Source organism: Taudactylus pleione, unplaced genomic scaffold, assembly GCF_031769625.1.
Source record: "Taudactylus pleione unplaced genomic scaffold, aTauple2 ptg002247l, whole genome shotgun sequence".
NCBI classification, from domain to species: domain Eukaryota; kingdom Metazoa; phylum Chordata; class Amphibia; order Anura; family Myobatrachidae; genus Taudactylus; species Taudactylus pleione.
Window position 1 is genome coordinate 96,212 of NW_028286639.1, and position 20,642 is coordinate 116,853.

The following is a 20,642-nucleotide window of genomic DNA, read 5'->3' on the forward strand; positions in this document are numbered from 1 at the left end:
AAAGGGTTAGTCAGTGCTATGTCAGTCAGTATGTGAGAGGGAAGGGTTAGTCAGTGCTATGTCAGTCAGTATGTGGGAGGAAAAGGGTTAGTCAGTGCTATGACAGTCCGTATGTGGGAGGGAAAGGGTTAGTCAGTGCTATGTCAGTCAGTATGTGGGAGGGAAAGGGTTAGTCAGTGCTATGTCAGTCAGTATGTGAGAGGGAAAGGGTTAGTCAGTGCTATGTCAGTCAGTATGTGGGAGGGAAAGGGTTAGTCAGTGCTATGTCAGTAAGTATGTGGGAGGGATAAGGTTAGTCAGTGCTATGTCAGTCAGTATGTGAGAGGGAAAGGGTTAGTCAGTGCTATGTCAGTCAGTATGTGAGAGGGAAAGGGTTAGTCAGTGCTATGTCAGTCCGTATGTGGGAGGGAAAGGGTTAGTCAGTGCTATGTCAGTAAGTATGTGGGAGGGATATGGTTAGTCAGTGCTATGTCAGTCAGTATGTGGGAGAGAAAGGGTTAGTCAGTGCTATGTCAGTCAGTATGTGGGAGGGAAAGGGTTAGTCAGTGCTATGTCAGTAAGTATGTGGGAGGGATATGGTTAGTCAGTGCTATGTCAGTCAGTATGTGGGAGGGAAAGGGTTAGTCAGTGCTATGTCAGTCAGTATGTGGGAGGGAAAGGGTTAGTCAGTGCTATGTCAGTAAGTATGTGGGAGGGATATGGTTAGTCAGTGCTATGTCAGTCAGTATGTGGGAGGGAATGGGTTAGTTAGTGCTATGTCAGTCCGTATGTGAGAGGGAAAAGGTTAGTCAGTGCTATGTCAGTCCGTATGTGAGAGGGAAAAGGTTAGTCAGTGCTATGTCAGTCAGTATGTGGGAGGGAAAGGGTTAGTCAGTGCTATGTCAGTAAGTATGTGGAAGGGATATGGTTAGTCAGTGCTATGTCAGTCCGTATGTGAGAGGGAAAGGGTTAGTCAGTGCTATGTCAGTAAGTATGTGGGAGGGATATGGTTAGTCAGTGCTATGTCAGTCAGTATGTGGGAGGGAAAGGGTTAGTCAGTGCTATGTCAGTAAGTATGTGGGAGGGATATGGTTAGTCAGTGCTATGTCAGTCAGTATGTGGGAGGGATATGGTTAGTCAGTGCTATGTCAGTCAGTATGTGGGAGGGAAAGGGTTAGTCAGTGCTATGTCAGTCAGTATGTGGGAGGGAAAGGGTTAGTCAGTGCTATGTCAGTCAGTATGTGAGAGGGAAAGGGTTAGTCAGTGCTATGTCAGTCAGTATGTGGGAGGGAAAGGGTTAGTCAGTGCTATGTCAGTCAGTATGTGGGAGGGAAAGGGTTAGTCAGTGCTATGTCAGTCAGTATGTGAGAGGGAAAGGGTTAGTCAGTGCTATGTCAGTCAGTATGTGAGAGGGAAAGGGTTAGTCAGTGCTATGTCAGTAAGTATGTGGGAGGGAAAGGGTTAGTCAGTGCTATGTCAGTAAGTATGTGGGAGGGATATGGTTAGTCAGTGCTATGTCAGTTAGTATGTGGGAGGGAAAGGGTTAGTCAGTGCTATGTCAGTAAGTATGTGGGAGGGAAAGGGTTAGTCAGTGCTATGTCAGTCAGTATGTGAGAGGGAAAGGGTTAGTGTCAGGATTCTGCCTGGGATCGGCTGTTACTCCAGCCCTGGCTTCCCCTCATTAGCGAGAGCAGTGAGACGTCAGGTGCAGCGTTGGGTGACTTGCTGAGTATTCTCCCCGGGCCCCAGGTGACTGTCACACAATCCTCCATATTGGAGTTCCTGCGACGATGGTCATGGGTGCAGCCATCTTGGCTGAATCACCTGATAGATCCTTATCCAGTGGTAGCTGTGTCAGTTCTCAGCTGACCTGCTCATCCAATGGACATCTACCTGGGGGTATAAACAGGACTCCAGGTGACCAGGAAATTGCCTGATCAGCTTCTTTATCGCCCGGATGGTTGCTATTTGCTTCATCCAGGTTTCACTTGCAATCTTCCAGGGACTCTTCCCAGTGGTATTTCCAGTATATGCCTCTGTACATGTCCTTTGTACTGAGTGCTAGTGATTATTTACATAGTGCCATATCCTTGTGCAGCAGTGTGATAGAACATCTTTCCCTGTTTGCTATATATAAGAGCCCTATCCTTGTACAGCAGTGTGATAGAACATCTTTGCCTGTTGCTATATATAAGTGCCATATCCTTGTGTAGCAGTGTGATAGTACATCTTTGCCTGTTGCTATATATAAGTGCCATATCCTTGTACAGCAGTGTGATAGGACATCTTTGCCTGTTTGCTATTTACAAAGTGCCATAGCCTTGTGCAGCAGTGTGATAGTACATCTTTGCCTGTTTGCTATTACATAGTGCCATAGCCTTGTACAGCAGTGTGATAGTACATCTTTGCCTGTTGCTATATATAAGTGCCATATCCTTGTACAGCAGTGTGATAGTACATCTTTGCCTGTTTGCTATTTACAAAGTGCCATATCCTTGTACAACAGTGTGATAGGACATCTTTGCCTGTTGCTATATATAAGAGCCATATCCTTGTGCAGCAGTGTGATAGTACATCTTTGCCTGTTGCTATATATAAGTGCCATATACTTAAACAGCTGTGTGATAGTACATCTTTGCCTGTTTGCTATTACATAGTGCCATATCCTTGTGCAGCAGTGTGATAGTACATCTTTGCCTGTTTGCTATTTACATAGTGCCATATCCTTGTGCGGCTGTGTGATAGTACATCTTTGCCTGTTTGCTATTTACAAAGTGCCATATCCTTGTGCAGCTGTGTGATAGTACATCTTTGCCTGTTTGCTATTTACATAGTGCCATATCCTTGTGTAGCAGTGTGATAGTACATCTTTGCCTGTTTGCTATTTACAAAGTGCCATATACTTGTACAGCAGTGTGATAGTACATCTTTGCCTGTTTGCTATTTACAAAGTGCCATATCCTTGTGCAGCTGTGTGATAGTACATGTTTGCCTGTTTGCTATTTAGAAGTGCCATATCCTTGTACAGCAGTGTGATAGGACATCTTTGCCTGTTTGCTATTTAGAAGTGCCATATCCTTGTACAGCAGTGTGATAGTACATCTTTGCCTGTTGCTATATATAAGAGCCATATCCTTGTGCAGCAGTGTGATAGTACATCTTTGCCTGTTTGCTATTTACAAAGTGCCATAGCCTTGTGTAGCAGTGTGATAGTACATCTTTGCCTGTTGCTATTTACATAGTGCCATATACTTGTACAGCAGTGTGATAGGACATCTTTGCCTGTTTGCTATTTACAAAGTGCCATATCCTTGTGCAGCAGTGTGATAGGACATCTTTCCCTGTTTGCTATTACATAGTGCCATATCCTTGTACAGCAGTGTGATAGTACATCTTTGCCTGTTGCTATATATAAGTGCCATATCCTTGTGCAGCAGTGTGATAGGACATCTTTCCCTGTTTGCTATTACATAGTGCCATATCCTTGTACAGCAGTGTGATAGTACTTCTTTGCCTGTTTGCTATTTACAAAGTGCCATATCCTTGTGCAGCAGTGTGATAGGACATCTTTCCCTGTTTGCTATTACATAGTGCCATATCCTTGTACAGCAGTGTGATAGTACATCTTTGCCTGTTTGCTATTTACAAAGTGCCATATCCTTGTGCAGCAGTGTGATAGGACATCTTTCCCTGTTTGCTATTACATAGTGCCATATCCTTGTACAGCAGTGTGATAGTACATCTTTGCCTGTTTGCTATTTACAAAGTGCCATATCCATGTGCAGCAGTGTGATAGGACATCTTTCCCTGTTTGCTATTTACAAAGTGCCATATCCTTGTACAGCAGTGTGATAGTACATCTTTGCCTGTTTGCTATTTACAAAGTGCCATATCCTTGTGCAGCAGTGTGATAGGACATCTTTCCCTGTTTGCTATTTACAAAGTGCCATATCCTTGTACAGCAGTGTGATAGCACATCTTTCCCTGTTTGCTATTTACATAGTGCCATATCCTTGTGCAGCAGTGTGATAGTACATCTTTCCCTGTTTGCTATTTACATAGTGCCATATCCTTGTGCAGCAGTGTGATAGGACATCTTTCCCTGTTTGCTATTACATAGTGCCATATCCTTGTACAGCAGTGTGATAGTACATCTTTGCCTGTTTGCTATTTACAAAGTGCCATATCCTTGTACAGCAGTGTGATAGGACATCTTTCCCTGTTTGCTATTACATAGTGCCATATCCTTGTACAGCAGTGTGATAGTACATCTTTGCCTGTTTGCTATTTACAAAGTGCCATATCCTTGTGCAGCAGTGTGATAGGACATCTTTCCCTGTTTGCTATTACATAGTGCCATATCCTTGTACAGCAGTGTGATAGTACATCTTTGCCTGTTGCTATATATAAGTGCCATATCCTTGTACAGCTGTGTGATAGGACATCTTTGCCTGTTTGCTATTACATAGTGCCATATCCTTGTACAGCTGTGTGATAGTACATCTTTGCCTGTTTGCTATTTACATAGTGCCATATCCTTGTGTAGCAGTGTGATAGTACATCTTTGCCTGTTGCTATATATAAGAGCCATATCCATGTACAGCAGTGTGATAGTACATCTTTGCCTGTTGCTATATATAAGAGCCATATCCTTGTGCAGCAGTGTGATAGTACATCTTTGCCTGTTTGCTATTTACAAAGTGCCATATCCTTGTGCAGCAGTGTGATAGGACATCTTTCCCTGTTTGCTATTACATAGTGCCATATCCTTGTACAGCAGTGTGATAGTACATCTTTGCCTGTTGCTATATATAAGTGCCATATCCTTGTACAGCTGTGTGATAGGACATCTTTGCCTGTTTGCTATTACATAGTGCCATATCCTTGTACAGCTGTGTGATAGTACATCTTTGCCTGTTTGCTATTTACATAGTGCCATATCCTTGTGTAGCAGTGTGATAGTACATCTTTGCCTGTTGCTATATATAAGAGCCATATCCTTGTGCAGCAGTGTGATAGTACATCTTTGCCTGTTTGCTATTTACAAAGTGCCATATCCGTGTGTGTGTGTGTGTGTGTGTGTGTGTGTGTGTACACAACTCCAAGTGCCACCTTTTGGTGCACCAGAATACCTGTTGCCTCTGTACTCGGTGTACACCACTGTGCATACCAAGCACAGACCCTCCTTCTCCTCGAGTCAGCAGCATATCCTCATTTCTCTCCAGTATTAGCTGCAGAACATACTTCTCAGTGGATTCTCTCCATCTGGTGTGCCACAGCACCTCTTCAGGAATCATCTCTATTGTGCTTCTCTGTACTAGTGGTACAGAGCTTATATTTCCAGTGTGCCAAAGCAGTGCTTTCTCTATTCCCACTCACATTGGATCCCTGCTTTCCGGGTGCAGCTGAAACCCATATCCCGCTTGGAGGGGTCACTGGTGGACACCTCCTGGCAGGTTAGATTCCGCACCCTAGGTCAGGTCTTGGCAACATCTGATACTTGTGGACGAGAAGACTGAACATCCAGGCCCCTCGCTCCTGACTCCTTCATTACCCGGGACCACAACTTCCAGCCCCTCAGTAGGGGACTCCAGGATGCTAAATGTGACAGTTAGTCAGTATGTGAGAGGGAAAGGGTTAGTCAGTGCTATGACAGTCAGGCTGTGGGAGGGAAAGGGTTAGTCAGTGCTATGTCAGTCAGTATGTGGGAGGGAAAGGGTTAGTCAGTGCTATGTCAGTCAGTATGTGAGAGGGAAAAGGTTAGTCAGTGCTATGTCAGTCAGTATGTGGGATGGAAAAGGTTAGTCAGTGCTATGTCAGTCAGTATGTGAGAGGGAAAGGGTTAGTCAGTGCTATGTCAGTCAGTATGTGAGAGGGAAAGGGTTAGTCAGTGCTATGTCTGTCAGTATGTGAGAGGAAAGGGTTAGTCAGTGCTATGACAGTCAGTATGTGGGAGGGAAAGGGTTAGTCAGTGCTATGTCAGCCAGTATGTGGGAGGGAAAGGGTTAGTCAGAGCTATGTCAGTCAGTATGTGAGAGGGAAAGGGTTAGTCAGAGCTATGTCAGTAAGTATGTGGGAGGGAAAGGGTTAGTCAGTGCTATGTCAGTCAGTATGTGAGAGGGAAAGGGTTAGTCAGAGCTATGTCAGTCAGTATGTGGGAGGGATAGGGTTAGTCAGTGCTATGTCAGTCAGTACGTGGGAGGGAAAGGGTTAGTCAGTGCTATGTCAGTCAGTATGTGGGAGGGAAAGGGTTAGTCAGTGCTATGTCAGTCAGTATGTGGGAGGGAAAGGGTTAGTCGGTGCTATGTCAGTCAGTATGTGGGAGGGAAAGGGTTAGTCGGTGCTATGTCACTCAGTATGTGAGAGGGAAAGGGTTAGTCAGTGCTATGTCAGCCAGTATGTGGGAGGGAAAGGGTTAGTCAGTGCTATGTCAGTCAGTATGTGAGAGGGAAAGGGTTAGTCGGTGCTATGTCAGTCAGTATGTGGGAGGGATATGGTTAGTCAGTGCTATGTCAGTCAGTATGTGGGAGGGAAAGGGTTAGTCAGTGCTATGTCAGTCAGTATGTGGGAGGGATATGGTTAGTCAGTGCTATGTCAGTCAGTATGTGGGAGGGATATGGTTAGTCAGTGCTATGTCAGTCAGTATGTGGGAGGGAAAGGGTTAGTCAGTGCTATGTCAGTCAGTATGTGGGAGGGAAAGGGTTAGTCAGTGCTATGTCAGTCAGTATGTGAGAGGGAAAGGGTTAGTCAGTGCTATGTCAGTCAGTATGTGGGAGGGAAAGGGTTAGTCAGTGCTATGTCAGTCAGTATGTGGGAGGGAAAGGGTTAGTCAGTGCTATGTCAGTCAGTATGTGAGAGGGAAAGGGTTAGTCAGTGCTATGTCAGTCAGTATGTGAGAGGGAAAGGGTTAGTCAGTGCTATGTCAGTCAGTATGTGAGAGGGAAAGGGTTAGTCAGTGCTATGTCAGTAAGTATGTGGGAGGGAAAGGGTTAGTCAGTGCTATGTCAGTAAGTATGTGGGAGGGATATGGTTAGTCAGTGCTATGTCAGTTAGTATGTGGGAGGGAAAGGGTTAGTCAGTGCTATGTCAGTAAGTATGTGGGAGGGAAAGGGTTAGTCAGTGCTATGTCAGTCAGTATGTGAGAGGGAAAGGGTTAGTGTCAGGATTCTGCCTGGGATCGGCTGTTACTCCAGCCCTGGCTTCCCCTCATTAGCGAGAGCAGTGAGACGTCAGGTGCAGCGTTGGGTGACTTGCTGAGTATTCTCCCCGGGCCCCAGGTGACTGTCACACAATCCTCCATATTGGAGTTCCTGCGACGATGGTCATGGGTGCAGCCATCTTGGCTGAATCACCTGATAGATCCTTATCCAGTGGTAGCTGTGTCAGTTCTCAGCTGACCTGCTCATCCAATGGACATCTACCTGGGGGTATAAACAGGACTCCAGGTGACCAGGAAATTGCCTGATCAGCTTCTTTATCGCCCGGATGGTTGCTATTTGCTTCCTCCAGGTTTCACTTGCAATCTTCCAGGGACTCTTCCCAGTGGTATTTCCAGTATATGCCTCTGTACATGTCCTTTGTACTGAGTGCTAGTGATTATTTACATAGTGCCATATCCTTGTGCAGCAGTGTGATAGAACATCTTTCCCTGTTTGCTATATATAAGAGCCCTATCCTTGTACAGCAGTGTGATAGAACATCTTTGCCTGTTGCTATATATAAGTGCCATATCCTTGTGTAGCAGTGTGATAGTACATCTTTGCCTGTTGCTATATATAAGTGCCATATCCTTGTACAGCAGTGTGATAGGACATCTTTGCCTGTTGCTATATATAAGTGCCATATCCTTGTGTAGCAGTGTGATAGTACATCTTTGCCTGTTGCTATATATAAGTGCCATATCCTTGTACAGCAGTGTGATAGGACATCTTTGCCTGTTTGCTATTTACAAAGTGCCATAGCCTTGTGCAGCAGTGTGATAGCACATCTTTGCCTGTTTGCTATTACATAGTGCCATAGCCTTGTACAGCAGTGTGATAGTACATCTTTGCCTGTTGCTATATATAAGTGCCATATCCTTGTACAGCAGTGTGATAGTACATCTTTGCCTGTTTGCTATTTACAAAGTGCCATATCCTTGTACAACAGTGTGATAGGACATCTTTGCCTGTTGCTATATATAAGAGCCATATCCTTGTGCAGCAGTGTGATAGTACATCTTTGCCTGTTGCTATATATAAGTGCCATATACTTAAACAGCTGTGTGATAGTACATCTTTGCCTGTTTGCTATTACATAGTGCCATATCCTTGTGCAGCAGTGTGATAGTACATCTTTGCCTGTTTGCTATTTACATAGTGCCATAACCTTGTGCGGCTGTGTGATAGTACATCTTTGCCTGTTTGCTATTTACAAAGTGCCATATCCTTGTGCAGCTGTGTGATAGTACATCTTTGCCTGTTTGCTATTTACATAGTGCCATATCCTTGTGTAGCAGTGTGATAGTACATCTTTGCCTGTTTGCTATTTACAAAGTGCCATATACTTGTACAGCAGTGTGATAGTACATCTTTGCCTGTTTGCTATTTACAAAGTGCCATATCCTTGTGCAGCTGTGTGATAGTACATGTTTGCCTGTTTGCTATTTAGAAGTGCCATATCCTTGTACAGCAGTGTGATAGGACATCTTTGCCTGTTTGCTATTTAGAAGTGCCATATCCTTGTACAGCAGTGTGATAGTACAGCTTTGCCTGTTTGCTATTTACAAAGTGCCATATCCATGTGCAGCAGTGTGATAGGACATCTTTCCCTGTTTGCTATTTACAAAGTGCCATATCCTTGTACAGCAGTGTGATAGTACATCTTTGCCTGTTTGCTATTTACAAAGTGCCATATCCTTGTGCAGCAGTGTGATAGGACATCTTTCCCTGTTTGCTATTTACAAAGTGCCATATCCTTGTACAGCAGTGTGATAGCACATCTTTCCCTGTTTGCTATTTACATAGTGCCATATCCTTGTGCAGCAGTGTGATAGTACATCTTTCCCTGTTTGCTATTTACATAGTGCCATATCCTTGTGCAGCAGTGTGATAGGACATCTTTCCCTGTTTGCTATTACATAGTGCCATATCCTTGTACAGCAGTGTGATAGTACATCTTTGCCTGTTTGCTATTTACAAAGTGCCATATCCTTGTACAGCAGTGTGATAGGACATCTTTCCCTGTTTGCTATTACATAGTGCCATATCCTTGTACAGCAGTGTGATAGTACATCTTTGCCTGTTTGCTATTTACAAAGTGCCATATCCTTGTGCAGCAGTGTGATAGGACATCTTTCCCTGTTTGCTATTACATAGTGCCATATCCTTGTACAGCAGTGTGATAGTACATCTTTGCCTGTTGCTATATATAAGTGCCATATCCTTGTACAGCTGTGTGATAGGACATCTTTGCCTGTTTGCTATTACATAGTGCCATATCCTTGTACAGCTGTGTGATAGTACATCTTTGCCTGTTTGCTATTTACATAGTGCCATATCCTTGTGTAGCAGTGTGATAGTACATCTTTGCCTGTTGCTATATATAAGAGCCATATCCATGTACAGCAGTGTGATAGTACATCTTTGCCTGTTGCTATATATAAGAGCCATATCCTTGTACAGCAGTGTGATAGTACATCTTTGCCTGTTGCTATATATAAGAGCCATATCCTTGTACAGCAGTGTGATAGTACATCTTTGCCTGTTTGCTATTTACAAAGTGCCATATCCTTGTGCAGCAGTGTGATAGGACATCTTTCCCTGTTTGCTATTACATAGTGCCATATCCTTGTACAGCAGTGTGATAGTACATCTTTGCCTGTTGCTATATATAAGTGCCATATCCTTGTACAGCTGTGTGATAGGACATCTTTGCCTGTTTGCTATTACATAGTGCCATATCCTTGTACAGCTGTGTGATAGTACATCTTTGCCTGTTTGCTATTTACATAGTGCCATATCCTTGTGTAGCAGTGTGATAGTACATCTTTGCCTGTTGCTATATATAAGAGCCATATCCTTGTGCAGCAGTGTGATAGTACATCTTTGCCTGTTTGCTATTTACAAAGTGCCATATCCGTGTGTGTGTGTGTGTGTGTGTGTGTGTGTGTGTACACAACTCCAAGTGCCACCTTTTGGTGCACCAGAATACCTGTTGCCTCTGTACTCGGTGTACACCACTGTGCATACCAAGCACAGACCCTCCTTCTCCTCGAGTCAGCAGCATATCCTCATTTCTCTCCAGTATTAGCTGCAGAACATACTTCTCAGTGGATTCTCTCCATCTGGTGTGCCACAGCACCTCTTCAGGAATCATCTCTATTGTGCTTCTCTGTACTAGTGGTACAGAGCTTATATTTCCAGTGTGCCAAAGCAGTGCTTTCTCTATTCCCACTCACATTGGATCCCTGCTTTCCGGGTGCAGCTGAAACCCATATCCCGCTTGGAGGGGTCACTGGTGGACACCTCCTGGCAGGTTAGATTCCGCACCCTAGGTCAGGTCTTGGCAACATCTGATACTTGTGGACGAGAAGACTGAACATCCAGGCCCCTCGCTCCTGACTCCTTCATTACCCGGGACCACAACTTCCAGCCCCTCAGTAGGGGACTCCAGGATGCTAAATGTGACAGTTAGTCAGTATGTAAGAGGGAAAGGGTTAGTCAGTGCTATGACAGTCAGGCTGTGGGAGGGAAAGGGTTAGTCAGTGCTATGTCAGTCAGTATGTGAGAGGGAAAAGGTTAGTCAGTGCTATGTCAGTCAGTATGTGGGATGGAAAAGGTTAGTCAGTGCTATGTCAGTCAGTATGTGAGAGGGAAAGGGTTAGTCAGTGCTATGTCAGTCAGTATGTGAGAGGGAAAGGGTTAGTCAGTGCTATGTCTGTCAGTATGTGAGAGGGAAAGGGTTAGTCAGTGCTATGACAGTCAGTATGTGGGAGGGAAAGGGTTAGTCAGTGCTATGTCAGCCAGTATGTGGGAGGGAAAGGGTTAGTCAGAGCTATGTCAGTCAGTATGTGAGAGGGAAAGGGTTAGTCAGAGCTATGTCAGTAAGTATGTGGGAGGGAAAGGGTTAGTCAGTGCTATGTCAGTCAGTATGTGAGAGGGAAAGGGTTAGTCAGAGCTATGTCAGTCAGTATGTGGGAGGGATAGGGTTAGTCAGTGCTATGTCAGTCAGTACGTGGGAGGGAAAGGGTTAGTCAGTGCTATGTCAGTCAGTATGTGGGAGGGAAAGGGTTAGTCAGTGCTATGTCAGTCAGTATGTGGGAGGGAAAGGGTTAGTCGGTGCTATGTCAGTCAGTATGTGGGAGGGAAAGGGTTAGTCGGTGCTATGTCACTCAGTATGTGAGAGGGAAAGGGTTAGTCAGTGCTATGTCAGCCAGTATGTGGGAGGGAAAGGGTTAGTCAGTGCTATGTCAGTCAGTATGTGAGAGGGAAAGGGTTAGTCGGTGCTATGTCAGTCAGTATGTGAGAGGGAAAGGGTTAGTCAGTGCTATGACAGTCAGTATGTGGGAGGGAAAGGGTTAGTCAGTGCTATGTCACTCAGTATGTGAGAGGGAAAAGGTTAGTCAGTGCTATGTCAGTCCGTATGTGAGAGGGAAAGGGTTAGTCGGTGCTATGTCAGTAAGTATGTGGGAGGGAAAGGGTTAGTCAGTGCTATGTCAGTCAGTATGTGAGAGGGAAAGGGTTAGTCGGTGCTATGTCAGTCAGTATGTGGGAGGGAAAGGGTTAGTCAGTGCTATGTCAGTCAGTATGTGGGAGGGAAAGGGTTAGTCAGTGCTATGTCAGTCAGTATGTGGGAGGGAAAGGGTTAGTCAGTGCTATGTCAGTCAGTATGTGAGAGGGAAAGGGTTAGTCGGTGCTATGTCAATCATTATCTATGTGGGAGGGAAAGGGTTAGTCGGTGCTATGTCAATCAGTATGTGAGAGGGAAAGGGTTAGTCAGTGCTATGTCAGTCAGTATGTGGGAGGGAAAGGGTTAGTCAGTGCTATGTCAGTCAGTATGTGAGAGGGAAAGGGTTAGTCAGTGCTATGTCAGTCAGTATGTGGGAGGGAAAGGGTTAGTCGGTGCTATGTCACTCAGTATGTGGGAGGGAAAGGGTTAGTCGGTGCTATGTCAGCCAGTATGTGAGAGGGAAAGGGTTAGTCAGTGCTATGTCAGTCAGTATGTGGAAGGGAAAGAGTTAGTCAGTGCTATGTCAGTCAGTATGTGGAAGGGAAAGGGTTAGTCAGTGCTATGTCAGCCAGTATGTGAGAGGGAAAGGGTTAGTCAGTGCTATGTCAGCCAGTATGTGAGAGGGAAAGGGTTAGTCAGTGCTATGTCAGTCAGTATGTGGGAGGGAAAGGGTTAGTCAGTGCTATGTCAGTCAGTATGTGGGAGGGAAAGGGTTAGTCAGTGCTATGTCAGTCAGTATGTGGGAGGGAAAGGGTTAGTCGGTGCTATGTCACTCAGTATGTGAGAGGGAAAGGGTTAGTCGGTGCTATGTCAGTCAGTATGTGGGAGGGAAAGGGTTAGTCAGTGCTATGTCAGTCAGTATGTGGGAGGGAAAGGGTTAGTCAGTGCTATGTCAGTCAGTATGTGGGAGGGAAAGGGTTAGTCAGTGCTATGTCAGTCAGTATGGTGGGAGGGAAAGGGTTAGTCAGTGCTATGTCAGTCAGTATGTGAGAGGGAAAGGGTTAGTCGGTGCTATGTCAGTCAGTATGTGGGAGGGAAAGGGTTAGTCAGTGCTATGTCAGTCAGTATGTGGGAGGGAAAGGGTTAGTCAGTGCTATGTCAGTCAGTATGTGGGAGGGAAAGGGTTAGTCAGTGCTATGTCAGTCAGTATGGTGGGAGGGAAAGGGTTAGTCAGTGCTATGTCAGTCAGTATGTGAGAGGGAAAGGGTTAGTCGGTGCTATGTCAGTCAGTATGTGGGAGGGAAAGGGTTAGTCAGTGCTATGTCAGTCAGTATGTGGGAGGGAAAGGGTTAGTCAGTGCTATGTCAGTCAGTATGTGGGAGGGAAAGGGTTAGTCAGTGCTATGTCAGTCAGTATGTGAGAGGGAAAGGGTTAGTCGGTGCTATGTCAGTCAGTATGTGAGAGGGAAAGGGTTAGTCGGTGCTATGTCAATCAGTATCTATGTGGGATGGAAAGGGTTAGTCGTTACGTATGTGGGAGGGAATGTGTTAATTAGTATTTATTAACATATTTTGTATATAATGCTTAAGTATAATATAGCGCTGTACAGAGAATATTTTGTCATTCACACGAGTCTCTCATCCAATGGAGCTTACAGTCTATATTTCCTTCTACGCGGACAGTAGATTTTCAGTGGTCATTGGAGTGTATGTGGAAGACTGGGGGAAATACACACAGATGGCAGGGAAGGAAGGGGTATTTATACAGCGCAAGTATAGGAGAGGTGACTGTCAGAACAAGTCAGTATAGATAGTCTGTTGTGTAGTTAGTGTATGGTTAGTGCAGAGTCTGCAGTTAGTGTGTAGTGTATAGTTATTGTGTAGTGTATAGTTAGTGTGTGTGTGTGTATAGGTAGTGTGCAGTTAGTGTTTAGTGTATAGTTAGTGTATGTATAGGTAGTGTGTAGTGTATAGTTAGTGTGTAATGTGCAGTTAGTGTGTAGTGTATAGTTAGTGTGCAGTTAGTGTGGTGTATAGGTAGTGTGTAGTTAGTATGTTGTGTGTAGTGTGTGTGTGTGTGTATAGGTAGTGTGTGTGTAGTTTGTGTGTGTGTATAGGTAGTGTGTGTGTGTGTGTATAGGTAGTGTGTAGTGTGTGTGTGTGTATAGGTAGTGTGTAGTTTGTGTGTGTGTATAGGTTGTGTGTAGTGTGTGTGTATAGGTAGTGTGTAGTGTGTGTGTAGTTTGTGTGTGTGTATAGGTAGTGTGTAGTGTGTGTGTATAGGTAGTGTGTAGTGTGTGTGTAGTTTGTGTGTGTGTATAGGTAGTGTGTAGTGTGTGTGTAGTGTATGTGTGTGTATAGGTAGTGTGTAGTGTGTGTGTAGTTTGTGTGTGTGTATAGGTAGTGTGTAGTTTGTGTGTGTATAGGTAGTGTGTAGAGTGCAGTTAGTGTGTAGCTCATAGATTGTGCTGGTAACAGGGCAGTGTACTTATGGAATGAAGAATGACTGTGCTGTGCATTTATCTATACACTTTTCCAGCTTATTCCCAGAAAACAGGTAACTGCAGATGTGTAGTATCCCCTGAATGTATGACAATATCTGCTGCTGTCCCTCCCATTCTTACCGACAGCCACAACCTCCATAGGTTTCTATGGGGAATGTGATGATGCCATATTTACCATCTTCCGGAACGTGATGCATCCAGAGACTGACCCCGCAGTTACCATAATGTGAAGGTAGGGTAAGCCGCCATAGCCTATATGGGCTACATATCACATAACTAGCCGGGAGGTGGATCCATAGGACCGCGCAGGATCCCAGCACAGGACGCGGTCACGTCACTCCCTGCACATCGCAGGGACGGGACCCTTTTGGAGCCCCTGTCCTTGCAGGTGCCCTTTAGTACATTTGGGCGCTATGATCACATTCGAGGGTGTTATTATCGTGCCCAGATCGCATTGCGAATGCGATCATTAATAAATGGGCCCCTGTGACTTAGAGAAAAGAGCTTTTGCAGATATGATAGCAAATATTAAACAACTTCTGAGTATTTTTACAATGTACCCCCCCCCATGCATACGTCACCTCACCTAATGGCAATACTGTCAGTTACCATGGACCTCTGCTGGCCGTCTCTGTATAATAACCTGATGTGATAATCCTCTTATTGTAACCAAAATAACCGGAGCCAAAATAATATGCTGGTTCTGAGTCTGTCTAATGTCTCTTCCTTACTCTGTGTGCTAGGTCTCGGCATCAGATGCAGACAGTGGCAGTCTTGGAACAGTCTCTTACTCTCTTAGCCCAACATACCCATCTCAATTTCGGATCCATTCTGAAAGTGGTGAGATCTGCCTCTCAGAAACCCTGGACCGAGATGATGGAGAGCGATTCTTCCTTCTTCACGTGACAGCCACAGATGGGGTGAGACGCCCAGTGCGGAATGTAGTATAGGCATTTATCAAAACGGAGAGTATGAGTTCTGCACAGAAAGTATCCCATGAGGAGCTGTGTACACTAAGCAGGATCTAGAAGAATCATCAGTTCAGTGATCCAAGCACTATAACAATCCAGTTCTAGGTTCCACAGAACAGACACATCACTCCTAGTAACCGGAGTACAGAACCTAGATACTAGGATCCACAGAATAGACACATCACTCCTAGTAACCGGAGTACAGAACCTAGGACCCATAGAAAAGACCCATCACACCTAGTACCTGGAGTACAGAACCGAGGACCCATAGAACAGACCCATCACACCTACTAACCGGAGTACAGGACCTAGATCCTACGATCCACAGAACAGACCCATCACTCCTAGTAACTGGAGTACAGAACCTAGGTCCCACAATCCACAGAATAGACCCATCACTCCTAGTAACTGGAGTACAGAACCTAGGACCCATAGAACAAATCTCACTCCTAGTAATTTGACTACAGAACCTAGATCCCGCGATCCACAGAACAGACCCATCACTCCTAGTAATTGGAGTACAGAACCTAGATCCCACAATCCACAGAACAGACCTAGGACCCATAGAACAGACCCATCACTCCTAGTAACTGGAGTACAGAACCTAGATCCTACGATCCACAGAATAGACCCATCACTCCTAGTAACTGGAGTACAGAACCTAGGTCCCACAATCCACAGAACAGACCCATCACTCCTAGTAATTGGAGTACAGAACCTAGATCCCACAATCCACAGAACAGACCTAGGACCCATAGAACAGACCCATCACTCCTAGTAACTGGAGTACAGAACCTAGATCCTACGATCCACAGAATAGACCCATCACTCCTAGTAACTGGAGTACAGAACCTAGGACCCATAGAACAGACCCATCACTCCTAGTAACCGGAGTACAGAACCTAGATCCCACGATCCACAGAACAGACCCATCACTCCTAGTAACCGGAGTACAGAACCTAGGACCCATAGAACAGACCCATCACTCCTATTAATTTGACTACAGACCTAGATCCACAGAATAGACCCATCACTCCTAGTAAACGGAGTACAGAACTTAGATCCTACGATACACAGAACAGACCCATCACTCCTAGTAACTGGAGTACAGAACCTAGGTCCCACAATCCACAGAATAGACCCATCACTCCTAGTAACTGGAGTACAGAACCTAGGACCCATAGAACAAATCTCACTCCTAGTAATTTGACTACAGAACCTAGATCCCGCGATCCACAGAACAGACCCATCACTCCTAGTAATTGGAGTACAGAACCTAGATCCCACAATCCACAGAACAGACCTAGGACCCATAGAACAGACCCATCACTCCTAGTAACTGGAGTACAGAACCTAGATCCTACGATCCACAGAATAGACCCATCACTCCTAGTAACTGGAGTACAGAACCTAGGTCCCATAGAACAGACCCATCACTCCTAGTAACCGGAGTACAGAACCTAGATCCCACGATCCACAGAACAGACCCATCACTCCTAGTAACTGGAGTACAGAACCTAGATCCCACAATCCACAGAACAGACCCATCACTCCTAGTAATTGGAGTACAGAACCTAGATCCCACGATCCACAGAACAGACCTACGATCCACAGAACAGACCCATCACTCCTAGTAACTGGAGTACAGAACCTAGATCCTACGGTCCACAGAATCGACCCATCACTCCTAGTAACCGGAGTACAGAACCTAGGATCCACTCTTCACTTCTAGTAACCCAAGGACAGTACTCTAGATCCTACGATCCACAGAATAGACCCATCACACCTAGTAACTGGAGTACAGAACCTAGGACCCATAGAACAAATCTCACTCCTAGTAATTTGACTACAAACCTAGATCCTACGATCCACAGAACAGACCCATCACTCCTAGTAACTGGAGTACAGAACCTAGATCCCACGAACCACAGAACAGACCCATCACTCCTAGTAACTGGAGTACAGAACCTAGGACCCATAGAACAAATCTCACTCCTAGTAATTTGACTACAGAACCTAGATCCTATGATCCACAGAACAGACCCATCACTCCTAGTAACTGGAGTACAGAAACTAGATTCCACGATCCACAGAACAGACCTAGGACCCATAGAACAGACCCATCACACCTGGTAACTGGAGTACAGAACCTAGGCCCTCATTCAGAGCCGTACGCTCTGAGCAGAGCGCACGCTCTGCATGAGGGCCGGGCTCCTTTTTCATGGAGCGTCCTCCTGGACGCTCGTATAGCTGTGGGTCACCACCCACAGGCTATACGAGCGTGCATTTTGATGGCCGCGATGGTCGTGACCATCGCGACCATCGAAATTGCGAGCCGGAGCCTGCGGTTGAGGTTTTCAACCGCAAGCTCCGGAGTGATTTTGGCTCTATCAGAGCCAAAATCACTCCCACTGACATCACTAGTGATGTCAGTGGGCCGGCTTCTGACGGGAGGCGTTCCCGTGGGAACGCCCCCGTCAGGGAGGCACGCCCCCGGCACGCCCACCAAAGGGGGCGTGCTGTCAATCAACATTGACAGCACGCCCCCTTTGATCGGACACAACGAGCGAAGGAAAGTCCTTCGCTCGTCGTGTCTGGCGCATGCGCACGACGGAGCTCCCTCCGTCGTGCGCATGCTCAGTGCAGACCATCGACCCACTTGCGAGCGTACAGCCGCTCGCGAGTGGGTCTGAATCAGGCCCCTAGATCCTACGATCCACAGAATAGACCCATCACTCCTAGTAACTGGAGTACAGAACTTAGGACCCATAGAACAGACCCATCACTCCTAGTAATTTGACTACAGAACCTAGATCCACAGAATAGACCCATCACTCCTAGTAACCGGAGTACAGAACCTAGATTCTACGATCCACAGAACAGACCCATCACCCCTAGTAACTGGAGTACAGAACTTAGGACCCATAGAACAGACCCATCACTCCTAGTAATTTGACTACAGAACCTAGATCCACAGAATAGACCCATCACTCCTAGTAACCGGAGTACAGAACCTAGATCCTACGATCCACAGAACAGACCCATCACCCCTAGTAACTGGAGTACAGAACTTAGGACCCATAGAACAGACCCATCACTCCTAGTAATTTGACTACAGAACCTAGATCCACAGAATAGACCCATCACTCCTAGTAACCGGAGTACAGAACCTAGATTCTACGATCCACAGAACAGACCCATCACCCCTAGTAACTGGAGTACAGAACTTAGGACCCATAGAACAGACCCATCACTCCTAGTAATTTGACTACAGAACCTAGATCCACAGAATAGACCCATCACTCCTAGTAACCGGAGTACAGAACCTAGATCCTACGATCCACAGAACAGACCCATCACCCCTAGTAACTGGAGTACAGAACCTAGGACCCATAGAACAGACCCATCACTCCTAGTAATTTGACTACAGAACCTAGATCCTACGATCCACAGAATAGACCCATCACTCCTAGTAACCGGAGTACAGAACCTAGGATCCACTCATCACTTCTAGTAACCCAAGGACAGTACCTAGATCCTACGATCCACAGAATAGACACATCACACCTTGTAACTGGAGTACAGAACCTAGGACCCATAGAACAGACATATCACATCTTGTAACCGGAGTACAGAACCTAGATCCTAGGATCAGCAGAGTAGACCATCACTCCTAGTAACTGGATAAACAGAAGAGACCCATCACTCCTAGTAACCGGAGTACAAAACCTAGGACCCACAGAACAGACCCATCACTCCTAGCAACTGGAGTACAGAACCTAGGTCCTAGGATCCACAGCATAGACCCATCACTCCTCGTAAGTGGAGTACAGAACCTAGATACTTGGATCCACAGAATATCTTCAGAAAAGTGACTATTTCTAATTATATTATCTTGGGATTAAACAGCCGGTAGACTGTACCCAAAATAAAGTGCGCTTTGAACTGTTCTATATCTCACATAATAGAACTGTCAGTCCTCAGATCTAGATAATAGACCAACCATGCTGAGATGTTATAATACAGATGCACAACTCCTAGGATCCTGAGGATAGACCCATCACTCCCAGCAACCGTCTCTTCTAGAGTCCACAGAATAGAGCTGTCAGTAATTTGACGTGGAGGATAGACCCATCACTTTTAGCAGCTGGACAATAGAACCATAAATTATAATATTACTACTAGTTTTCACCAGATGGTCATCAGCCATATTTTATAGGATAGACCCTTCAGTCTTAGCAGCTAGGGTTTAGACCTCAGTAACAGACTTGGATTATAGGCCAGGGGTTACAAAGTGTGGGAGTGCGTAGGGTATAAAGGATTGAGGGATGAATACTGTGCCTAATGCCATTCTTCTCCTGTATCTTGCAGGGTGGTCTGAGTGGTGAATGCCTTGTACGTGTATCTGTAGAAGATGTAAATGATAACCGGCCGGTCTTCTATCCATTGGAATATGGGGGTAGCATAAGTGCCCTCAGCCCACCAGGAACACCCATATTGAGTGTGACTGCCCGTGACAAGGATGAGGGTGTCCATGGCATTCTTACTTACCATATTGTGTCTGGAAATAATCCTCCACGTCTACGCATCGAACCTGACACAGGTCTGAATAGACACATCCATTACAATCAACAATACAAATGCAGAGCACTACAGAGGCGATTTATGAATGTGGGGTATCACCTGTGTGGGGAGGAGGTGTCTCTTGAGTGCACACTGCATGGAGGCGGTGTCTCTTGAGTGCAGGTGGAAGGTGTCTTCTGAGTAGGGTGGGATGTGTCTCCTGAGTGTGGGGAGATGTTTCTTGAGTGCGGAGAGGAAGTGTTTACTAAGTGTGGGTTGGAATTGTCTCCTGAGTGCGAGGCAGAGATGTATCCTGAGTGTTGGGAGGAGGTGTTTCCTGAATGCAGGGTGCAGGTGTCTCCTTAGTGCTTTCTTGAAGGTGTCTCGTGAGTGCATGGAGGAGGTGTCTTTTGAGTTTGGGGTGGAGGTGTTTCCTGTGTGCGGCGTGCAGGGAGGAGGTTTCTTTTGAGTGCGCGGTGGAGGTGTCTCTTGAGTGTGTGTAGGAGGTGGAGGTGTCTCTTGAGTGCGTGTAGAAGGTGACTCTTGAGTTCGGAGTGGAGGTGTCTCCTGTGTGCAGGGTGGAGGTATCTCCTAATTGTGGGGAGAAGATGTCACCTGAGTGTGGTACGGAGGTGTATGCTGAGTACATGGAGGAGGTGTCTCCTGAGTGTGGGGCAAAGGTGTTTCATGAATGCAGGGTGTAGGTATCTACTGAGTGCAGGGTGGAGATGTCTCCTAAATGTGGGGCCGAGGTGTCTCCTGAGTGTGGGGTGGAGGAGTCTCCTGTGCGCTCATGTGTGTAGAATGCAGAGAAGAGGGGGTCTCCTGATCGCTGGGAAAAAGTGTTCACTGGGTTGCAGGGAAAATGCTTATCCTGAGTCCTGGGGGGCAGTTTCCTTTAGATGCCAGCAGAGCAATCTACATACCCCTTATATGTCATCAGACCCCTCCACATGCCCCTTATTTGCCATCAGTCC

The 20,642-nt window shown here is 45.8% G+C and overlaps 1 protein-coding gene across 1 annotated transcript in view; it reads left to right on the plus strand.

Moving 5' to 3' along the window:
- LOC148431488 (protocadherin-16-like) overlaps positions 1-20,031 on the plus strand; it is a 45,494-nt gene extending 25,463 nt beyond the window's left edge. Inside the window, exons 2-4 of the mRNA XM_088466003.1 lie at positions 14,875-15,051; positions 19,474-19,705; positions 19,871-20,031. Of these exons, the coding sequence (XP_088322129.1) occupies positions 14,875-15,051; positions 19,474-19,705; positions 19,871-20,031 (570 nt within the window). The remainder of the gene's footprint in view (positions 1-14,874; positions 15,052-19,473; positions 19,706-19,870) is intronic.
- The last annotated feature ends 611 nt before the right edge of the window (positions 20,032-20,642 follow it).